This window comes from Neopelma chrysocephalum, unplaced genomic scaffold (genome assembly GCF_003984885.1).
Source record: "Neopelma chrysocephalum unplaced genomic scaffold, ASM398488v2 Primary Assembly neopelma1_100, whole genome shotgun sequence".
Classification (NCBI taxonomy): Eukaryota; Metazoa; Chordata; class Aves; order Passeriformes; family Pipridae; genus Neopelma; species Neopelma chrysocephalum.
Genome location: NW_020897763.1, coordinates 4,102,044 through 4,125,074, shown reverse-complemented (window position 1 = coordinate 4,125,074; position 23,031 = coordinate 4,102,044). Strand labels below are relative to the sequence as shown.

At 54.1% G+C, this 23,031-nt stretch overlaps 2 protein-coding genes across 8 annotated transcripts in view; both read right to left on the bottom strand.

Moving 5' to 3' along the window:
- SCUBE3 (signal peptide, CUB domain and EGF like domain containing 3) overlaps positions 1–1,517 on the bottom strand; it is a 41,791-nt gene extending 40,274 nt beyond the window's left edge. Inside the window, exons 1-3 of one of the 2 annotated variants that reach the window (XM_027695080.1) lie at positions 1,028–1,517; positions 883–934; positions 690–772 (exon numbers count right to left, since the gene is read on the bottom strand). The gene's annotated coding sequence lies outside the window, so the exon portion shown is untranslated. The remainder of the gene's footprint in view (positions 1–689; positions 773–882; positions 935–1,027) is intronic. The other variant, XM_027695079.1, reaches the window with a different exon arrangement.
- A 2,095-nt stretch (positions 1,518–3,612) lies between these two features.
- ANKS1A (ankyrin repeat and sterile alpha motif domain containing 1A) overlaps positions 3,613–23,031 on the bottom strand; it is a 77,977-nt gene continuing 58,558 nt past the window's right edge. For 4 of the 6 annotated variants that reach the window (XM_027695149.1, XM_027695151.1, XM_027695152.1 and 1 more), the window contains 10 exons: positions 14,373–14,471; positions 13,860–14,012; positions 13,615–13,722; positions 11,928–12,092; positions 11,482–11,607; positions 11,283–11,354; positions 10,838–10,924; positions 10,347–10,484; positions 9,669–9,839; positions 3,613–8,491 (listed from right to left, as the gene is read on the bottom strand). In XM_027695149.1, coding sequence (XP_027550950.1) covers positions 8,372–8,491; positions 9,669–9,839; positions 10,347–10,484; positions 10,838–10,924; positions 11,283–11,354; positions 11,482–11,607; positions 11,928–12,092; positions 13,615–13,722; positions 13,860–14,012; positions 14,373–14,471 — 1,239 coding nt within the window. In that variant the 3' untranslated portion in view covers positions 3,613–8,371. Of the gene's footprint in view, positions 8,492–9,121; positions 9,221–9,668; positions 9,840–10,346; positions 10,485–10,837; positions 10,925–11,282; positions 11,355–11,481; positions 11,608–11,927; positions 12,093–13,614; positions 13,723–13,859; positions 14,013–14,372; positions 14,472–23,031 lie in introns of all 6 variants that reach the window. The other 2 variants (XM_027695154.1, XM_027695150.1) reach the window with 2 other exon arrangements.

The following is a 23,031-nucleotide window of genomic DNA, read 5'->3' as shown; positions in this document are numbered from 1 at the left end:
TTTGCTCTCTGCTGCCTCTGGCAGTGCGTGGGTGTGCAAACAGTGACCAATTTCACTGCTGGTTCGACTCCTTTAAATGGGGACTTTCATATTTGTCAGGCTTGGAAAAACATCACCATCTTTTAAACAAAAAAATCCATTTCCTCTTCCATGGGGAAGGTGTTTCTGTTTGCACTGGCAGGCCCTTCCCTGCTGCTGTGCCCAGCACAGTTGTGCTGCTGGGGCTGCAAAAGTGTGACTGTTCCACTGAGTTCCTACCATGGTGAGGACGCTCCAGCTGTGGAGCTCTCTCTGCTCCTGCTGGGAAAATGGGAGCCTTCCAGGAAAGCTGAGCCCTCTGCACCAGGCTGGGTTTGATTTCTTAGGGAACTTGCTTCAAACAGGGCAGAGGATTTGCATGGGCTCTCCATGGCCCCTCATCAGTGCCATTTGTGGTGCAGATTTGCAGCTCAAATGGTTCTTTTCCAATGTGATCATCAGGGTTACAAATTTCTGAGGTGATAAAAGGGCAAATTGGAAATCTCCCTATGGAGTTTGCTGCCTGACACTCAAGTGCTCACCCTGAAAGACTCAAAATCCCAATTTCCTCTGTTGGGATTTCAGCTAGATGGCTTGGCTAAAATAAATGAGATTATTCTAATCAGAGAGATGGATGGAGCTCATTAAAACAGTAGATTAGAAGAACCCACTCTGCCTATTACCAGTGCTCCTGAGGTCTTCTGCCTTTCTGGCAAGTTAAAGCCACTCAGGAATTAGATTGCTTTGCAGAAATCTGCAGGAAATGCATTAAAAATACATACTGCTATTACAATTCTTCATGTCACCAGTCACTTGGGAGAGGAAACTAATGAAGGGAAAATGCATATATATTTAAATACTTACAATTAACTCCCTTGGGATCAGGATTTATGGGCTGGGAGCAGTGGGCCCTCCTCTGCAACAGAGACAAGAGCAAACTGAAGTCCCTTCAGGAGCGGTGCTGTTTTATTCTCCATAAATGCTTTTTCCCCACCCTCACCTTTCTCACCTGAAGCTAAGGATCAGAAAAGGGCAGAGGCTGGGTCTGGCACTGCACAGAGCTGAACGGGGAGCACTGGGGGAAATTCCTGCGCAGGATTTGGGCCGAACTGGTCCCATGACGAGCGTTACTGGGTTTGCTCCTCACGACCAGTTGCTTTCCTGCTCACAGGCCATTCCTGTGGCATTGAGCAGCTGCCCCGTGCCCTGTGCCCTGCCCGGGCCTCTGTGACCCCCCAGCACCAGCCCCGGCTGCACGGGTGCTGAGGAAATAAATAAAAAAGGAAGTTCTGAGAGGGAGAAGAAAGGCAAATTGTTTACTGGCACACAAGGAGCCTCATCCCAGATTTTGTGGTTTCGCCCCTCGTACGATTTAATCCCAATTTCAGCGAAGCCGAGGGGAGGTTACAGCAGGTGCCGGAGCCAGGGCCTTCCCTCAGGGCCCGCCAGGAAGGAACACGGACAAACCCAGACGGAGGCGGCGGCGGCTGCACGGCCGGCAGCGCTCCCTGCAGCCTCCCGGCCGCTCCCGCCGTAGTTCCCGGGGTGAAGCGCAGCCGGGATGGCGGGGAAGGGGCGGCCGAGACGTGAGGGCAGGGACGGAACCCGCGGGTCGCGGCGGCTGGACACGCCTCGCACCGGGGCCACCGCCCCCTCGCTCCCCCCCGGCCTGCAATGGGAGCGTCCCGGCCCGCCGCCTCCGCCCGGCGCCCGGCGCGGCCCATTCGCGGGGCAGGGGGGCGCCGCCTCCCGAGAGTGCGGGGGCCGCGTGTGGCGGGTCCGCGGCCTGGGGCGGTGTGACTGGATGTGACTAGGTGTGACTAGATGTGACTGGGTGTGACTGGATGTGACTCGATGTCCCTCGGTGTCCCCGGTGCAGCCTGGTGAGGCGGCGCGGTCGCGCTCCCGGCCGGCACTAGGGGTCAGCCCCGCGCCGGGGATGGCGGCGGAGGATCGTCCCCTCACACCCACAGCGGGCGATTTGTCTGTGCACAAACCCGCTCGTTTTCACTCAAAAGCTGCTCAGTAATGCTTTTAACCCCCCTTCCTTCGCATTCCTCTCTTACTTTTATCCTGCTTTTGTGCAGCCAGCCCTGCACCAGTTCTCTCCTTGGAGGAGCTGCGGACCTACATTTCCATCCTGACCACTGTGCATGGAATTGTCATCAGAGTGACGTGGGACTGCCAGGGATCAGCTTCGTCCCCACAGCTCTGTGTGTGTACACACATATCTGTCTATAGATGTGTATATCTACATAGGCCTGGCTTCTCTCTGTCACGTAACAGAAAACGTGTGAGAATGGGGAAGGAGGTGGTTCGGGTATGACACTGGAAATAACAAGAAAATAGGATAGCTCCTGAAATAAGTTGAAGAAGTTGGAGCCTGTTTTATTTATTCAATGCTTCATGATGTACTAAGAAGTTCTTAAATCTGGTGTCAGGTATGACTCACTAGTATGGAAGGATTTAGAGGCTCCAGCTGTGTAAGCTGTGACTGTGACAAGAACAAAGCACATTCTGCAGAGGAGCTCCCTCGGAGGTGTCGGCGTTTGAAGAGCTGTTTAAGTGCCTGACACACTCTCGCTGCGAAAACAAGCACTAGCTAGAAAAATGTTCTGTTGGGTCTTCTCTGAGGGCTTGGAGAGTTTCCCTGAAAAGTGCTGTGCTTCTCTCACAGGAGATTTCTGTGCAAAGGTTGATTGACCAATAATTTTTTGTTTTCATACTTTTACTCCCTGGAGGGCAGTGGATTCATTCCTTCCTCAGCCTTTTAATTTTCTCTGATGGACATAATTCTCAAAAAGATTTCCCCAAAGGCCGTTCCCCATTCAGGAAGAGCTGCTGGAAGTTGGGTGCAGGTTTGGACGCGTGATCCAGCACAATAGGCAGGAGTCCAGGAATTCTCAGGAAGGAACTTCTCCCAGATGCAGGCTGGATTATTTTTCATCACATTCTCTGTGTACCCGGCAGGAGTGGAATCCATTCTCCAGTTTCTGCCTCAGCTTGTAAAAGTCCACCCAACCAGGGTCAGTGGGAAGTGCCCCTTGGTATGTCAGGATCTGAATAAACCTCTAAACTACAAAAAGTAGTGGCCTTCTTTCCTCAAAAAACCTGCCAGCATTTGCGGGGAAGGCAAGGGGGCTGTGGAGCTCATTGAACTGCAGTGCAGCTCAGGCCTTTTTAATTCAAGGTGTTAATTCTGCCCTGGGCTGTAACCTCTGCTGAGGGTCGGTCCCAGCCAGGGCTGGGGCTGTGGGAGATAAAACCACAGCGTTTCAAACCATTAAACCATTAAACCAGCTCCGTGTATTTCAGAGTCAGCCTGAAAACCTGACTTGCCGAGATATTAGAAATGGAACATACAGGATAAATTTAGCAATCCCTGGCGTATTTAGTGTTTCACATCAGCCAGATTTTACTTGACATGCAAATCTGAACTTTAACCTGTATTTAAATGTGTAGATTTCTTGCTCTAATTTTACATAATGAAATGTCCTAGTTCCTGGCAAGCCCCAGGTCTTTGCTGGGTAAATGCTACAAGCGATGGCTGCTGAAATGGGTACAACACTGAGGCCACGGACAACAGCACAAAAGTGTGTCTAAGGTTGTTTATTAATTCAGTCTGTTCTAAGTTGTACAATTATGAAAACAACAAAACGACTGCTGGAAGCCCAGGAATATTTACAATCTCGCCTTGTTGTAGTGAGGTCAGTCTATGTTGTTGCACAGATTGGTTACGTTTGGTACCACAAGATGTTTAAAATTCAGACAAATTCGAACAGATTAACAATTGTATATACAAGAAATAAAAGGAAATTCAAGTATCAAAATACAGACAGATTAAATAACATTTGTATACAAATCAGCCCCACTGCCATACATCACAATTAGCAAAAATGTCCACATTGCAAACTGAACTTGACTGTCTCTACCCTGTCAGGGAATCCCAGGTTGTTCTTCCATGGGTAAGAAAAATGTCTGAGCTGGGTTGACTTAGTGAGAGCAGCACAGGTACTTTCTTTTGGGAAAAAATGCAATTAAGTAATGCCAATGCGAGACCTAAAAGAGAGACCTTTGCAACAGGACAGCGTTGTGAGCACTGAACCGGCTCCAAACCACAGATCTGATGGCAGGAACTGATGTGAGCAGAGCTGGGAAACTGCTGCTGGAAACTCATGAGGTGGGTGGAAGGAGCACTAAAGCATTGGCTCCACCTCAGCTGCACACAGAACAGGACGTGTTCTGGGGCTATTTGGCATCTGCTCTGTGTCTCAGCAGCCTCCTGAAGGTACAGAATTCATGACATGTACAGCCTGGAAGGTGCCATATCTTCTCCCTGGGAGGGGGACAGGCGTGTACCCCAAAAAGGTTGCATAATTTCTTCTAAAAAGAACAATCCCAAAGCAAGTTTAAAGTCAGCTGAACAGCTAAGATCAGCGCTGTTTTTTTCTTTGTAAACACAAAATAAAAAAGGATAAAGCATCTTCAATTTGAAAAAAAAAAAATCATCCCCTCCTATATAAAAAAAGACAAAACTCAGCATCTCCGTTTGCCGTCCGTGAGTGAGGGCTCAGCCCACAAACCAAAGTCTGTGAAACACAATCTGTCCTTAAAGAGGGGAACAAGGCCCAGGGCAGCCCCACCTTCTCCCAGGCAGGTAAATACAGCAGATGCAGTTTGATGCAAAGTCATATTCAGCACCAGAAATTTGGGGCACTTTCCTCCAGATCCCACAAAACCCTGCAGGGAGGAAGAGCCCGAATACTGTGCAGTGGGTGGGTTAATGGGGCCGGGAGCCAGCAACTGGCACGGCCCAGGGTCAGTCTCCAACACTGACTCCCTTGGGAGATCCCACCACACTGAACTGCTAAAACAACTGTTCTGTCAGGTGAGGAAGGGAGTGTCTGGCTAAAGAACGGTTGGATCACTAAAGACAACCACAGGGTTACACGTGGGGCTGGAACGGACCACCAGGGTCACTGAGCCCAGTCCCTGAAGATTGGAGTCTTCATCACCATGTCATCTCCAAGCCAACCTCCAAAAAGCTCACGTGTCAGAAAAGAAACCTCCCAAACAGAGGTTCAATTTGCAATCTCGCCAACACACCAAATATTTACACTTAACACCAGTATGAATTGCAACATGTGCATAACAAGGAATGTTAGGTTTCCTAAATTCATCAACTTCACCCAAAATCTTCACTTCTCCCTCCCAATCCTTTACAGGTCTGAGCCCTCGGGATCACGGTTTGCTTCTCTCCCAGCCTCACTGTGAGAGAGATTAAAGGAAATCCTGACATACAGCAGCAACTGGAGTTAAACAGGAATTACCTGGGCACAGTGTTCCCATGCAGCAGCAGGTCCCACAGCCCTGATAAGGCCTGACAAGATCACAACGGACGCACTGCGCTACATTTTGCATCTGAAGAATTTAAATCACAACTGTATTAATATTCTCCCCTGAGGGGAACAGTCTGAAAACACGTCAGTCACAGCCCAAACCACTGTTAAACACTCTGTAATTCGAAAGAAAAGCAAGCACACAGCACCTTCGAGGTTGTGTCTTTGGGGACACTGGGCTTGCACAGGGCCAAGCCACCCTCAGGCTGATGTGGTTTACCCTCAGGAATGGACTGTTTCAGTGTAATGCCCAAAATTTAACTCCTTATTTGTTCATCTTCTGAAACTGTTGCACTAATTAAATAATGAGCTAGTATCAAAAAAGTGCTAAATCACAATTGAATATACTTAAAAACCCCCAACCCTTCAGGGCATAACTGCATTTAAAAACAAGACAGGTGCACAGAGGCTGGAGGAGGGAGTCCCCAGGAATTCAATGCGGGAATGGGAGGAAACGGGGTCCTTGCCATAGAAATGTCAAGTATTGCAACGCGACAGTTCAGGGGGAAGGAAGCTTTGTACCATTGGGGATATTGGCCACAACCGCTCTGGGGGCAAAGATCCTTTGCAGACTCTTTTCCTCAAGTTACTTCCATTTGCTACAAAAGCACGGAGTGGCTTGGAGAACAGGATGCAGACTTACCCCGCACGGCTCTCCCACGGGAGGCAGCAATATCCAAGAATTTGACGTTCTCTCCTGTTCACCCAGAGCTGAAGCAGAGTAAGTACCGTCAGAGATGTGCACACCATGCCCCTGCTAAGACTTTCTATCGTACTCCTCGCTGGACTGTGGGATTCTCAGCAAATGTTTCGGGTTTTTTCCTCAACAAAAAGCTGCGGTGCTACATTGAAACCGTGAACTGCGTTTGCTCTGTGTCACTTCACACGTTAAAAAAGAAACAGGTCGAAAGACGTTTGTCTCAAACTAGAAAAGGCGACATCGCTCTCTGCCTCCAAGTCTCAGGTTTCCTTGGCTAGGAAAGGAGAGAGTGGTTTTCCTCAGCGGGGGCTGAGTCCCTTCCCCCTCTGCTCTGGGAGCCCTCACGAGCAGCTGCAGCCACTCCAAGGCAGCCGCCTGTGCCAGAGGAGATGATCTTCGTGTCAGCAGCCACTGCGTCCCAGGTCTCTGCCCCGTAACTACATTCCATGGTAGGAGACGGCTGCCTGGAGCTCAGCTTGGCAGAGGCAAACAGAAAGGGAGATAATGGAATGAATTTCCGAGTCATACAAAAACACGTGGTGGGAAAGACGAGGCGAGTGGCCCCGGAGATGGGACACGAGAGCGAGGGCTGCGGGCACACACACACACTGGCAGTGTTGTGGCTTGGGCAGGGCTGCCTGTGATCCCTGCTGGGCTCGGTCACCCTTGGAAAGGCACATGCTCTGGTGACCCAGATTTAGGAAGTGTGGAGGAACCTGCCCTTCCCAGCTGAGAGCAGGGGGAGATGAAAAGCTCAGACCCTCTCAAGTCGGGCAGACGTGTGGACACTGCCTGGTGAATGCCTGCATGGAGAAACTGCACTGCCACCCCCACCAGTGAGGCAGTTTCTCTTTGAGGGATACACAAACCTTAGGGCACTCTTACAGCTTGGAATTTTGCTGATGGAACCCAAACCCAGCCTCGGGGAGCACCTGAGGCACAGCAACGTTCTGTGCACGAGGCCTGGGCTGGCAGGGTGGCACTGCAGCACCTGGGCAGTGCTGGCTCTATATCGGGGGCTCTGTGGCACATGAAATGTATTTACTAGACTGAGCTTTCCTTCTTTTTCTCCAAGACAATCCTTTTACTTTTAGTCCTCTTGCTTGGATCCTCACTAGCACAGCCCTCAGCCTGAAGTCAGTTTGCCACTCAGTGCCATTAAGTCACAAATGACTAGGGAGATCAAACTCATTCCTGAGAAAGAGCTAAATAAAGACTTTGAAACATCAGATTTGGCCACAAGTCTGGGGAAATGGAAGCTTCGAGGCAGCAGCTCCAAAGCCCCAGCAAAGCTCGGACAAGCTGCTGCTGCCCTTAACATGAGGAGCAAATAACCCAGGGCTGCTCCCTGACCTCTCCCTGCTGATGCCAAGTGCTGCTTTGGGTGTCCAGCCCACAGCTCCCCTCCCCAGCCTGGGGCTGACAGCAGCACGTGCCTTTGGAAGCTGAACCACAGGCTGCCCCACGAGAACTACGCCCAGAGCTCACGAGGAGCCTGATGAGTGTAAACAGGAGGACTATGGAGTGAAGAAAAACCTACAAGGGACTGAAATGCATGCAACCAACCCCCCCCTCATCTCTGAGGGGACAGAGCTCACAGTGGGAATGATCACACCCGGCCCAAACCAGCGCTGCCCCAGCGGGGCGGGTTCTGTGCCGGGTTTGAGGAGCGAGGCTGCGGGCGAGGGTCACCGTGGGAAATGGAGAGCCCGCGGGTTATTTGCAGAGAGCATCACAGTGGTTAGTGTCAACTCGACTGGCAGGGAAGGAGGGGTGAGTTCACTGAACAGTGTACAGCCGTGGCTCAGTCGGGAAGAGGAGGATCTAGGAGAAGGGAGTGTGTGCACCGCAGAGACAAGAGGTCTCCATCAGTCCAAGGACAAGGTGAGATAGAAAAAAAGGCCTGGGGAGTGTCACATTGCCCCAGGGATTCACAGTGCCAGAGCGAGGGGGAAGACGTGAAAACGGCAGGCGGCTTTCCTGGATCCACATCTCCGGCTCCCAGCCTGCCCTCTGCTCCTCCCGCCTCACATTCAGCTACAGCGTTACCCTTGTTTCCGAGTGAGGAGATTCACAGTGTTCAGCAGCGATCAGGTACAAAAGCTGTTTAAGTCTACAGTCTCCTAAGTGCTGCTGCCTTGGACGTGGTGCCTACACGGGCTCAGGGCGAGCAGCTGGAGGAAGAGGGAGTTTAGAAGAGCAGACAGATCAGATCGCAAAGGCACGGTTAGACGGGGCGGCCGCGGTGTCGGCTTTAGAAGATAGTGGTCTCATACTTAGTGCTGAGGGTCCGCTTGGAGTCCTGCTTGGGGTCCACGACCCAGGAGACACTGGCATGAGACTGGGAGTCTTGGTCCACTTCAGGGGGATCCAGCTAGAAAATACAGAGAAAAGGGCATGTTGGGTCACCCGTGCTTCTGGGACAGAACAAGTGGGGATTCAAAGCACAGAGCAACTGCTGCTCTGCCTACTGCCCGTCCCAGAAACGTGCACATGGGCAAGGAAGCAGCTCTTGCTGGGGAGACATTTGAGCCCTTCACATCTAAAACATGTCTGGCCACGTCAGTCTCAACCCAGCACCCTGAGATGACTTCCTGCGTTAGGCTGCGAGTCCCTGTCACCCTCGGTGACAGCTTAACTCATCTCAAACAAGCATGAAAAATGGAGCTCTGCGAAAACAGGAGAGAGGGAGACAGCTCCTGGCAGGTGAGCTCCCGTGTGATTCACTCTCCTGACCAAGCACGGCTCTTTCCTTTTGTCCTCCTAAATCAGGGTGCCACAGAGAAGTTACCACCACCAGCAAGAGCAGCAGAGTCAGCTGAGAGCTGCCACACTGCTGAGCAGGAGCAGCACATCCCTGGGGCTCCAAACCCATGGCACGGGCTGGGAGGAGCAGGGGGAGGACAGCAGGGAGGCAGGACACGGGAGCACAGCAGGAACATGGGAAGAGGAGAGCAGCCCGGGTCAGTTGGGAAGGGAGGATGGCAGGAAGGAGGGTAAAGACCTTCGCTCCGGGACTAACAGACTGCAGCGGCAGGTAGGAGGGGCGGTGAGTTGTACAGGTGTGACAGTAACAACAGCGGGTGTCGGGAGGGAGCGGCACCTGAGCGGGGGGAGCAAGCAGAACACAGACAAAAGGAGACATTAAAGGAAGGCAGTGGCTGATGGCAGCAGTCCCTGCTCCTCAGCAGCTCCAGTCTTGGCTGGTTTTGGCTACAGAGGAATCTTGTACTGCAAACTGCAGGTCACCTATGGATCTCACAGTGGCTCTGCAGGGTTTGCACATGGAGGCTGTGCTGGACCCAGCAGGGCCCTTAAGCCTCATTCCACCAGGCTATTTCCACCTCTGCCCGCCCTCCCCCTACCAGGGGAAGCCCCAACCCGCCGCAGGACTGACAGAGGCACAGACCTGCAGTGTCAGCAGCACCTGCTCTGACAGGCACCTCAGGCACACCTGGGCTCCCCCCAGCACCCAGGGGAGGTGTCAGCGTGTGGTGCTCAAGGGAAAGCCCAGCTCAGAGCAGCAGTCACTCCCTCCCACACTCACGTACCGCAGATTTCCTCACGCCGGCTCGCGGTTTAGGCACTGGTTTGGAAGATTTTGTTTCAATCATTTCTCCTGCTCCAGCACCAAGAGGCTTTGCTCTCTGGGCTTGCAGGGCCAGCTGGTAGGCGACCTCGAACGCCTGCCCCAACGTGAGGATGATCTCGTACGTCAGGTTCTTGGAGAGAACACAGAGCACAAAGCTCAGGTCACCCTGTGCACAGTCCCCACACCTCCCCCAGGACCTCCCGCCTGCCCCTGAGCCCCACCAGCACCACAGTTCAGCAGCCTAAAGAAAAAAAGCCCAAACATCTCATGCAGTTGATTTTGCACCCAAGTATAAAAGCAAATCATGTTTCCACCTTCTCAGTGAGTTAAAAGGTTGTTAAATCAGCCCATTACGCTCAACATAACTGAGAGCATGTGAGGGGTTTGTGCATGGCACGTTTCCCAGAAGGGAAAGCTCCTGCCCTGCTTTATTCACAGACTGCAGGAACGAAGCCAGACAGATACTGTCCACAGAGGTCCAAAGTAAAGGCATTTGGAGCCAGGACTATCTTAGGGTAGAAATGGTGAAGGAACCCTAGAAGGGACTAGATCCTGGTCTATGACTCGCTAACAAAGCTGAGAGATAAAACAAGTGGACTGTAAAGGACTGGGAGATGCAAGGCAGTGACCCACTCACCACATCCACAGTGCTGAAGACGTGGCAGTAGTGGTGGCTGGTCTGCAGATCCTTGGTGATGTAGGCAAATGTGCAGAGATCCTCGGGGTCCTGAGCAGCACAGGAGATGTTCCGGATCTCGTGCTCAGCAATGACATTCTGCCAGGGTCAACCACAAGCACCTGTCACCCTTCTGGGGATGGCAAATACACCCAGCAAATGGTGGCTGTGGAGTGTGTCCTGGGGGAAGGCAGGGGGAGTCTCCCAGCCAGACCAGTCCCAGCTCCCTCCCATGGCAAGAATAAATGGCAACATGGTCCACACACAGCTATTCTGCCAAGCCTTTGGCACTTAGGTAACCATCATCACCTTGGTGCTCCCCCACAGCCTGAGCAGTTCCCCAGGACCAGCCGTGGCTTCTGGAGCCACAAAAAGTGACCTGCAGCCCCCAGGCAGGTGGAACTGCAGGTCTTGTCCCTCCAGACACCAATTCCAAGGCATCTGCAGCTCACCTTGTTGGAGGCGTCGATGAACTTCACCCCTTTGTATGTGATAGACAAGATTATGGTCGGGACCTTCTTCATGTGCTCCGTGGATTTCTTCAGAAACAAGAACATTCAATGAATGGATGCTCCCTTCTTCCCCCCTGCCCCAGCCCACCCCAGAGACCCCAGGCCCATACAGGCAGGTTTTGGGGGTCTTGGACCAGAAGGAGGAAAGCAAGCTCCTGGTGGAAACAGGGGAGGGATGGGGACCTGAAGTGAACCCAGCCACCCCTTCCCCAGTGAAAACACCCACTCTCCCACTGCACAGACCTTCCAGCTACGGGGAACGGTGCTGGGGAGGGGCAGTTTGGTGGTCTGGGCCCCCGCAGGGTTTGGGGAACCACATCTTCACTGAGATCCCTCATCCCCCAATCCACATCATCCACCACAGGCTGCCCCAGGGCCTCCCTACCCTCATCTTGGCACAGGCATCCTGGGTAGACTCTGTCCCTCGGAGATCTTTGATCAACATGGAGCCCAAGTACTGTTTGGAGAAGGGGGAGATGTTAAACCCTGCCAAGGCAATGCCATGGCCCTGCAACTCCACGTGCAATGGCCTGACCCCAGAGCCTCCTCATCCTCATCACACCCACAAGCCAAGAGCCACTTACGTTGGCCTCGTACCCGCAGGACTCAAAGATGAGCTTCTCGGGCTGGTGCTGCCAGTTTTGGACTGGGGCATATGGGGCAGCCAGGCTGGGGGGGCGCAGGGTCAGCTTGGATTCCCGACGGTCCTCCTGCAAGGGAAGAAACGTGGATGTGAAGCCACAGCAGGTCCAACCTGGGTTGAAACAACTCTCAGGAGGGCTCTTTGGGCTGAGGTGTTTGAGGTTGGCAGTGGCCAAGTCCCCCAGGGGCTGGGTGAAGGCAGCACATGGCAGGTGAAGGTGCCAGCTCTGATGGAAGCATGAGCTGCCTGTTTTTGAGGTGAAACTGAGGCATAAAGGAGCTGCTGCCTCTAATGCCTGAGGACCAGCTCACCCTACCTCCTCCCTGGCTCCAGAGAGAGGGGAGCCTGCACAGAGGGCCACTGGGACACACAAAAGCACCCACTGACCTGTGCTTTGTAGCGCTCAGCTCTGGAGTAGGGAGCAACCTCAGTGCCACGGTCGTGCTGCCTCTTGCTGGTGTCCCCGGAGGGCAGCAGGAGATCAGCAGATCTGCCTGTGCAGGAGTCGTTCTGGCTCAGGGGCGAGGAGGTCTGGGACATCAAGTCCTGGCACTGAAAAGAACAGACACCACAAAGGCTCCCAGTCAGTTTGGGCTGTGCCTCCCATCACTCCCCCTCTACATTGCCCAGAGAGCAGTTAATGGGGTCAGCTCCTGCTCTGGGGGCTCCTGCCTCAGTGCCAATGATCCCACCCTTTATCTGCTGCACGAGCCCCATAATTTGCTCGAGGATGGTTTCAGCCAGGTGTGCAGCCCCTTCTGCCCAGCACAGCTCTGCCTCTGCGAGCTCCTCCCGGGGGCAGGGGACACGCTGGGCTGCAGGGAGGGTGTTCACAGAGGAACGGGCTCCCCTAAAGCACTGAGCAAAGCACCCGAGGGCTGATGATCAGCCACGCCGGGAGTGGATCCCCGGAGCAGAGCGGGAGGTCGGCCCGGCAGCCCCCGCACAGCTGCAGCCGCATTAGTGCCATTCAACCACTCCTTGATTTGCCATTGACGTCCCCCCGCCCCCCGCCTGGATCGCACCAGCTGCAGCGCCAGGAAATGCTGCAAATGGCCCATTCTCTCACCCAGCCTCCCCGGGCAGCATCTCAATCAGCTGAGCTGCACCAAAGGACCCTTCTTCCCCCCCAGCCCTGCTGCCTTCAGTCTCATCCATCTCATGGGGATGAGCCTGGCACCCTCCTGGTGCAGCACCAAGGTGAACCCTCTCTGTTCTCGCTCCTGAACCTGGTTCCTAAAATATCCCATGTGAGCAAGCAGGGCACAGCAGCCCAACTCACTTTGGCTAAGGCTGTTTGTGTTGGGAAGACTTGGGAATGCAGGACAAGAATGCAGAGCTCTGCAGCAGAGCAAGAACAGGATGCTTAGGATGGGGAAACTCCAATCATTCCAATTCCTGCTCCAGGAAGCTGATTTGCAGTCACTGGGAGGAGGCAGCAGCACACGCCACCACACTCCTGAGCTCTCAGGGTCGCTGCGAGCCCCGTGGCTTTTGCCAAACTCAGTTCTCAAATGCCAGTTTTCAGGAAGAATGGGAACGTGACAGCTCCCTCCCAGACAACTCCCATAACAAGGGCCTGACATCCAAATGCTGCCACTCCTGCAGCAAAGATCAACATCCACACATCTCATTGAGTGCTATTTGGCAGTGACAGCGTGAGCTCTCAGCAGCCCAGCCAGGCCAGGGAGGTGCAATCAAACACCAGCCCCAGCTGCAGCCCTTCTCCAGATGGGCTGGGTCACTCCTGCTGCCAAACACTGCTGCACATCTGGCCAGGAAACAAGGGTGAGGAAGTGGGCTCAGCATTCCTGAGGTGAAGGGCAGAGGGGGGGTGGCACCCTGCACCCCTTCAGTGCAGGCACCTGATCCCAAGGAGTGGCCTGACCTTCCCTGTGGGACAGCATCCAGAGGCTGGGTGTGACCTTCCCCCCTCACTGCAATCACAGGGTCACCCTGCACTGGGATTTGCTGCCTGGGGGGCTGGAGAGGGTGAGGTGAGGAGCTGAACAGACACACTGGACATGCCCACACAGCCACAGGAGCCAGGCAGGGACCACGAGCAGGGACTCACCCTCAGCTGTGAGAATCTTGGTGGCTTGGCCGGGGGCTCCTCGTAGGGCCTGTCTGCCAGCGAGGCAATGATCCTCTTCCGATGGCCCAGCAGGTTCACCTTCAGCACCTGCAGGGACAGACCAGGTCACCGGGGGCTCTCCTGCCCTTGGCACAAAGTGGCTTCGTCAGACGACTCGTGGCAAGTCCCAGCCCCAGAGAGGGGGGCAGGACCTGCTGCCCTGGCCAGAGAGAGGCAACACTCACGTTTACTATCTCGAGCTCCCAGAGGTTTTTCACAGTGTCAATAGAGCTGTAGCCACTCGAGAGGAAGGACTGGATGTAATCCTGCAGCCCCAGGGAGTCGAGCCATGCAGGAACTGACGGCTGGCTGTTCCCATCACAGCCCAGGGGTTTCAACTGTGAAAGCACAAGAAAGGGGTTAAAAACTGCAGGGATCCTGAGGGATACAGGATCAATGAAAATCAGTTTACAGAGCATCTCCACTAGCACTTTACAGTAACAAAATCACTGTATAAACAAGAAATGCTCTTGGGATTGGCAGGAGGAACAGCCACCCTCTCCCCAGCTCGGAGCCACCACCATCCGCACAGCCTGGCAGACCAGGATAATCCTCCTCCTCCCTGCTATTCCCAGAACCCTTCCCATAGCCCCTGAGATACCTCTGTGGCCAGAGACACAGGGACTGGCTTTTGTTTTCCCCTGAGTTCACAGCTGTGCTGGGCAAAGCCCTGTCCCACGGAGGGCACCAGTGCTCACCTTCGGGAGGGAACGAGCGGCCTGGAGCAGCTTCCGCCGGTGCTGCGGGTCCCCAATCCCAATGTCCCGAAGGTCCTGGTCCTCCATGACATTACAGCCCTGTGGGGGGGACAGGAGGGAGTGACATGGGAGCAGGGGACAACAGGAGCAACATCAGGTGCAGGAGTACAGCACCCTCCTGACCTCACCTCCCAGCACGTCCTGGCAGCAGGAGGAGGAAGGTGCCCAAGGCTGGGAGCTCTGCCCCATATACTGACCTCAGGCACCCAGAGGGCTGACACAGGCAGGGCTGTGGCACACAGAGCAATGCCCTCCATTCCTGCCCTGCTCTGGGTTCCACTTCGAGCCCTTAGCCCTGGGTCACGGCTTGCAGCACCTCCCATGGGATGCACAGACGTGTTTATTGCCATGTAAAACGTCCAGACAAACCCCAGCCCCCTCCATGCCCGGGCAGGGGCCCTTGGCTCTGCTCAACCTCCCTCCACAGCCACAGAGAAACCTGTACTGCCTTCCCTGGGAGCAGGGGAAGGTCAGGTGTCTCCTCCAGCCCCGGGCAGAAGGCAGCCACCCGCTCTGGCAGAGATGCTCCAGTCACCACACACTGCACTGTTAAAGCCCATTTTCTGCCCCCTTCCCCCTGCAGAGCACGAGCACACAGACTCTGCCCCCATTTAAGAGCCTCCACCCACCACAACCTGCTTCCCTGCCCTCATACCTGGGCAGCCTGGGCACGTCTCCCCACGGCTGGCAGAGCCACACTGCTGTGTGACCAAAGGTTTGAGCCCAAACCCCCTCCCTGGCCCTGCCTCCCTCTGCTCCCCAGAGAGTCCCAGCAGAAGGTCTGTGCTGACAGTGCTTCGCTGTTCCACATTTGGGTTTTTTAAGAGAAACCCAATTAAAGGCGGCTGGGGGGGGGGCAGCCGGGGCCAGGTCACAGGAGCTGTTCTGTGCACCCCTCAACTGCACAAAATGAGGAAGAGGCAGATGCTGAAGGCTCCAGGGTGCCCGTTTGGTGCACGAGAGCAGCTCTGTTGGATTGTAAACAACCCCCTGTGAGTAACACGAGGGGCTGCAGCTGCTGGGGCAGTGACCTCTGGCTGGTGTGCAGCAGCATCCCACCAGAAAGATGGAAACATCCCTCCCCTTTCCTCTTCACAAATTTTAAGCCAAAGAGCCACATTTAATGAACGTTCCTGTAACAGCGGGAGATTGTGTGCTCGGCTCAGGGGAGGAGGGAAGAGATTAAAGGGGATTAACTCCCCTGACAGGCACCTCACCTGGCACTGTTGATGCTGCAGCACTGCTGTAGGGGTTGCCAGAAGGTCCTTGGAGGCAGTGTACGTGAGAGGAATTCATCTCCCAGAGGGAGAGGCTTCAGAAGGGCTTTTTGAAAAGGACAAAGAGGGCTAGAGCAAGTGATGGGATTTCTCCTGGGAGTAGCCTGGAGAGCAAAGCACCACTGCCCTGCCTGGGGAGGAGCACGGGGAGGGACTGAAGTCCCCAAGCAGGTTATCATCACACCTCAGGTACCCAGAACATGCAGTTCCTGATGCCTGAGCCTGCTCTCTCTCCCACCCTGCCCATCGTGGTGCCCTGCAGCTCCATCCCTCTGTAGAGAGCCGGGGTCTGGAGCTGGGGAGGCACAGAGACAATGCTGGCAAGGGCAGAGCTCACAGCCAGCCCTTCCCTTCGTGCCACCCGGGCAGCAGGAATGGTTGGCAACCAAATGAGCTGTGACAATGGTGATGTGTAATTTTCATGTATAAAAACTAAAAAAGCTTGCTGAGCCTATTTACATTTTCACTCATGCTTAACTTTCCAACGCTGAGCCCTTTGGTGCTAATCCCCTTTAGCACAGCCACACTGCCACATGAGCAGCACAGGGACAGAGGCTCTTGCTCTCCCAGGGTACCAGTGCCAGCCCCACAGCAAGGCAGGAGGTGTTCTCCCACCTTTGGCATCTCAAATTCAAGGAAAGCTGCTTGCTCTAGAGCAAGGATACAAGGTAGTTAAATACTGTGAAGCCTACAGCTTTCTCCAACACTCCTTATTTTTATATGTCACATTAAATTCCCTTGGTGCCAGTCTGTATTCCCTGGGTACTTAACAAGGATAGACGAAGCGTAGCAGCTCTGAACAAATCATTTCAGCCCCTGGTACAGGAGAAATGTCCTTCAAACCCATCCAGATTTCATCTCCCATGAAAAACAATAATCTGCCACTAAAAGAGATAATTAAATGCAAAGACACTGGAGATCTTTTAACCTCTGCCAGCTGTACAGAGGAGCTGCTTAAACCAGACTTTAAACCTGTCTGCACCCAACACACCCTCAGAGCCAAGGGGCAGAGCTGCTCTGCCTGGACCACTGCTGCTTTTCGGTTTTACCCAGAGGTCCCCGTTGGTGCTGCCACAGGTCAGCAGATGCCCTGGTGTGGGCACAGACCGGCCCTGGCTCCCACAAGCCCCTCTCTGGGTCCTCTGAGGACGGGCTCAGTGTGGAGAGCAGAGCTCTGGGATGTGCTCTGGCATCAGCCCGGCCCAGGAGCCTCCAGCAGCAGCCTCAGAAATGCCAATTAGAATCAAAACGACTTTCCCAAGACGTGTTTCCAGCTTTATTCCTTGTGACAAGTGCTTTTACCTTGCGTGTTCCTCCCGGCTGCCCCAGCCCTGGGTGGCTCAGGGCTGACCTGGGCCAGAGCTCTCACCTTCACCCACGTCAGGGGAGGAAGGGGCACCCAACAGCCTCTTCATCCCAACACCTCACCCTGTGCTCTGCCAGGAACCAGCCCCTGGCACTTCCTGCACTGCAGGCAGCTTGTGAAGGGTTTGTCCCTGTTCCACACATCCCTGCACTAATCCAGGTTTCAGTGCAGCACCACGTGCACACATCTGTCAGTCTTGGTAGGAAAATCTTTGGCAATTTTTAATTCCCAGAAGAACTGGGATGGTCCCTAAAAACATCCCCCAGAAAGTAGAGACTGAATTTTTTTTTTGGCAATGGATACAGGAGCACAATTTCCTCCCTGAGCTCAGCTCCCTTCCACATGCACTCAGCCAGGGAAGGGACATGGGGAGCACAACACATGACCCAGGACAGAACTCCTCTGCTCCTGCTGGCAGCCCCAAGAGCTGAAAGATCAGCTCAGTCAGACACCTGATACCAGGTAAGGCAAGTCCCATCCCAGCTCCCAGCTGGCACAGATTGGTTGCTGGGCTGTTGGAGGGGCCTTCATTCCCCAGCCTGGCCTCCAGCTTCCTCTGAGCCAAACACAGCCCCCTCCGTGGAGAGGCACAAACACACACCACCAGGAGGGGCACTCCTGGACCCCACCTCTGCCCTCTGTATGGCCCCAAGGGGGTCAGGGATCTGCCATGGGACCCACATCCTCCCCTGGTCTATGCCAGGATGCTGGTGCACCTGACCCCCCCCAGAAATGAGTTCTTGGAGGAAGGGTCAGCTTTGGTCACGCTTCACCTCCTGCACTGTAATTAAACAGCCTGAGAGGCTCCAAGTTTGTCATTAAAGGAAAAAAGCACAGTCAGAGGTTACCTGGCAGCAGCAGCATCCCCTCCTGCTACTGAGGTGACCCCAAGGCGAGCGTGCCAAAGGCAGCGCTGCCAAAATCCGCCAGATTCCTCCTCCAGCAGGACACTCTGCAGGCATTTAACTACCCAATTTTCAGATGCTGCTTCTTCCCCAGAGCCTGGCGTCTGTCCACGCTCCCGTTCCAGCTAAGGAAGGGCCCGAGGCACGGACTGTTCCGTGAGGGACGCGCGGCCGGGCGGCAGGGACACGGCCCCCACGCCTCGCTCGGCTCACCCCGTGCTGCTGGGAGCAGATCCTGCCTGGGCCATGGCCCGAGGGAGGATGGGACCAGGAAAGGACCAGGACGGGACCAGGACAGGACCAGGACGGGACCGGGACGGGGACCACGACGTGTCCGCTGTTAAAAGCAACAGATGCAAAACCCAAACACACTCCAAAGGCTCCTGCAAACATCCCAAGCAGAGCTCCAGCTGAAGCCTCTCTGTGCATATAAAGCTCTTTTTCTTTTCCCCCCTCAGTGCATTTGAGACAATTCGCATCTTGTGGAGGATTCTGCTGTGACTGCTGTTGCTCTGCTTTTGGCAACCGAAAGCCTGGATGTGGGAGATGGAGACACATCCAGCTCAGCACAGACCTGGGCTGACGACCCCACAGCTGGGCCCCACACCCCAATCTCAGAGCTGGGGGACCCCACTTGGTCACATAAATCTGCATTTGTAATTGGCCTCCTGATCCGCAGGGTTTGGTGCCTTCCCTTAATGGCATCTGCAGTCTGGGGTAGGTCAGTGAAAACTGGAGGAAAAGATTTGTTTAGTCACGGGCACAACAACGAAGCCTCAGCTCTCCACAGAGCATCGACTGGGGAAGGGGCTCAGACACAAAACCCTACAATAAATCCGAGATTAGCACACAGCCACTTCATTTTTGTTTAATTTTCTTCCCCATGCAGACTGGCAGCGTGACAATGGCAACGGAGGGAATCGGTCATGGTTGTCAAGTCCAGGCAATTTTATTGAGAGAAAAAAAATTAACTGCTACTTTAATGGCTTTTTTAATGTTTATGGGGCCTGGAGCTACTAATAAATCAAATATAAGTATCCTCTAAATTGCCAGTTCTGGTCCACCCACTTTGCTCCTCAAAATTCACCCCAACCTGGTTGCTCCCCATGGAGTCCATTTCCATCACCCAGGGAGTTTTGGCTCAGCTCTGCCACGTTTTCCCAGATCCAGAAACCTCCTCAAGCCCCAGATCCCCGCATGTCTCTGCTCTCACCACTCCCTTCCAGAGACACCCCAAACACCCACACCATGGTGGATAAAGCACAGGCCTTGGGAACCTCCCAAGGACCAGCTGGAACCCACCAGGGAGCTGTCAAACAAAATTCATGTTCTTGTAGAAGCAATTCCCACTCAGGGCTTGGCAGAGGCCCTCACCCGAGGGTCCAACCCCACTCCTAGGGGCTCGTCCAGGGCGGCACAACCAGCCTGGGGACCCAGACACGCACCCCTGGGGCTGCAGCAGTGACACACAGACAATGCTGTGACGTGGCTGCTGCACTGCTGCCCCATGGCACAAAAACAAATGAAAGCTGTTTTGGTGGTGCACCTCCAGCTGGTGTGAACCAGGCCAGGCACTCCTTGGACCGACCACGATCCCTGCAGGGCAGCATGGCCAGGGGTCAGCAGGGCAGGGCTTCCTTACCCCCTCCCAGCTCAGGGCAAAGCTGCTCACGGGCTTTGGGAGGACCAAATCCAGAACCAGCCACCCCAGAGCCTCTGCCTGGCTGAGCAGAGCCTGACACCAGCCCAAGCATGAGCTGCAGGGGCTCACCTGGCCCTGCACTGATGGCCTCCCCCAGCTGCAGCCATGCCACGTTCTTGCTGCATCTCACCACGAGCAGACACAGTAAAACCCTGCTGGGGGTCTCTGGTGGGTTCCTGATCCTCCCAGATGGTTCCTGGGTGCAAACAGCTACTGGAATGTGTCAGTTCAGTTTTCCCCGGATGGCTACTATAAAATGACAAGTTCTATGTGAAAATAGAAAAAAGCTCTGGGGCAGACACACTCCCAGAGCTTGCCCAAAGCCTGGTGCTGCCCAGGGGACCAGCAGCTGCACACCAAGCTGGGCCAGTCAGGAGGGGATCAGGCAGAGCTGAGTGACTGAGGACACAGGAGCCACCACATCCTCCAGCGGGGCAGATACCAGGTGGGAATGAAGATCATGCAGATGTGAGTCCACATCCAAATCCCAGGGATCTGCAGAGCAGAGGAGACCTGGCTCCATGTGCACCCTGTCCCTGGGCAGACATGAGCAGCCCTGAGATCTGCTCACACCCCCAGCCAAGGTGAGGCAACCTGAGCCAAGGCCTCAGCTCTGTATTTATCCTCATTTCCCGCACACACGGAGGGGCAAAGAGAAAGGAAAGGCTCTTCCATCAGGGAACACCACTGCAGGACAATGTAACATGGCACTGAATTGCTTTGAATCAAATTAATGTCAGTACTTTAAATTATTTGCGAACACCCCCTTCTTCCAACACCATCATTTTCCACTACTTCTCCCCAATTATAAAAAAAATAAATAACCCCCCCACCAGAGGAGCCCAGGGCACTACATGCAGAGAACAGATTTCCCTTTCTGACGCTGTCTCATTGAATCAGCATTAGCTGCTTTCCACACACTCCATGGGAATCCAGGCTTGAACAATAAAAAAAAGCCATAAAAAATGGTTTATATTCTCTTTTACCTGCCCATTTGTGAATCAAAATACCTTTGGACTGAATAAAAAGTTCAACTGCAGAACACTGGTACAACTGCCAGAGCACACGGGGTTTGCCCTTCTCAGATGTCAGCCTGGAAACTGTCGGGGGCAGCAGCAACTATCCCACGCTCCAAGGGAAGGGAAAAGCTTTTGCAAACATCTCAGACACATTTATAGGATCTGTGGGATCACAAAACACTGTGTGAGGGAGCAGGTAATGGCATTCCCCTCCCCATTTCTGTGGGGAAATTCTACCATCAATTACTGCAATTCCTTCTCATTACAGTGGCCACGTCCCTTCCCTCTCATGAAGGGCAGAGCCCAGCCTGGCCCTTCCCCAGCCACTCCCTGTTTGCTGCAAGGACCAGGAATGCACTGGGCATCCCAAAGCTCATTTCCTATGGAATTCCCAAATGGAGCATCTGCAGCAGATGCACTGTTGACCACAGCTGACACAACGGGGCCAAGCTCCAGGAGCAGCAGAAACCCTCTTGGTCCATATTCCTGTGATATTTTTTCTGCTCTCCTGCTCCCTGGCTCATTACCCGCCAAGGACAATTAAGTCCATTTATTGTGCACTTTTCTGGATGACACTTCTCACTCACTGGTGCAGTTTTGTGATATTACCTTTCATTTCCCTCCCCTGGTGAGGGATGAGGCCATGGGGCTCCTGGAACTTGGCGCACGCTCCGGGGCCACGTTCCTGCACGTGGAAGGCAGCGGCACTGCTCCTCCTGGGTGGTGGTGGGATATTCCTGCTTCACTGGAGCTGTTCACATTTGGCAGGCAGCTCTGCTGAGGATTTTATCCCACTTGCAGAGCTGTATTTTTGCTAAGTCAAGGACAGCAGAGCCACTGGCAGCGGCTTCGGCTCAGTTGTGTTCACCCACCGCACAAATAAACCTTCCCCTCTAATGAAGGAATCCCAGCGGGCTGCAGAGCAGAGAAGACTTGGAAGAGCCATCTCCACTTGAGCTCTTCCTAATCCCAGCTGCCTGTGCAGGCTGCTGCCCAGTTCCAGCTCCATAGGAAAGGCAGCAGCTGAGTGTCCCAGTGTGATTGCCCCGTGGCAGTGGGGCTGCCCGTGAAGGTCACTCGGTGGCAACCCAGAGGGCAAGAAGCTGCTGCCCTGGACAGTGGGGTTTGTGCTTGAGAGCAACAGAATAACAGGGAAAGCCTCTTCCTTGCCTTGTCCATAAACACAGCAAAGCTACTGCAGGCAACTTGAAGGGAGCAGAAGAATTTCTGCAGACACAGAGATGTGGTCCAATGTGCAGATGTGGAAAGAGAACTCAAGTCTTTTGGAAAACTAAGCTACCTAAATTTATCTTTTATCATCCCTTTCTTCCCTCAACCAAGCTGAAAGATTACACAATCTGAGATCCATGTAGACCTCGGTCCCTTCCCAGAAACACGTCCATGGGTGAAGGCATCACATCACATCAATGTCTCAATAATCCTGCTGACTTGTGCAAGTAACACCCACCCCTGAGTGAAGCCAACGCTAGACCCAGATCAACTTTGTCCCAGATGCAGAGCTGGAGTTCCCAGGAGCAGAGAGGTCCCCACTGGACCTTGCCAGCTCCCCCTGACCCCAACACACCCCACCTTCCCCATTCACAGCACAGCCTGGGGGACGCTCACGGTTCCACTGCAAACCTGCAGGAGCTGCAGGAACCCAGAGCCCCCCTCAGCTGCTGGTGCACAGCAGACCCTGAGAGGAGCAGGACCCTCACTCCCTCCCTGCTGTCCACCCTGCCCAGAGTCACCACCAGTGAGAGTGCTGGAGTGTGGCCGAGCACAGCTAATCCCCTAATCCCCAATCCCTGGAGCTCTGAAAATAACGGAAGTATTATTCTTGGAAACAATTGCCTGTTTCTGCCTTCCTACATTAACGTCTAATTAAGAAGCCCAATATATTTACAGAGCACTTCTCAGACTCCCTTTACACACGGTGTGTTCATGAATCATTTCCCTACCTGGTGGTAAAGGTTCTTGTGACACAGGGTGCAAATTAACACAGGAGCCAGCTGGAAATATCCGGGGATTCAGGAATCCCTGGAACCAGAACCGGCTGAAGTACAGGCTACCCGAGCACTGAGCAGCACCAGCAAGGCCAGCACCCTCAGGCTGTGTCTCTTGCAGCCCTGCCTCACTCCTGGGGCAGACAGGGCACTTTAAACACCTCTTTCTCCAGGGAAGAACAGCACCAAGCACCCGGTGCCAGCACACACCAGCTCTCACTGTCCCCCCTCCTTGTGTCTGCTCTCACTCCTCTTCTGAGGTGGAATCTACTACAGGCTGAGTATCTTCCCCAGTACATTAAAGGGCTCTTTCAGGACACTGCC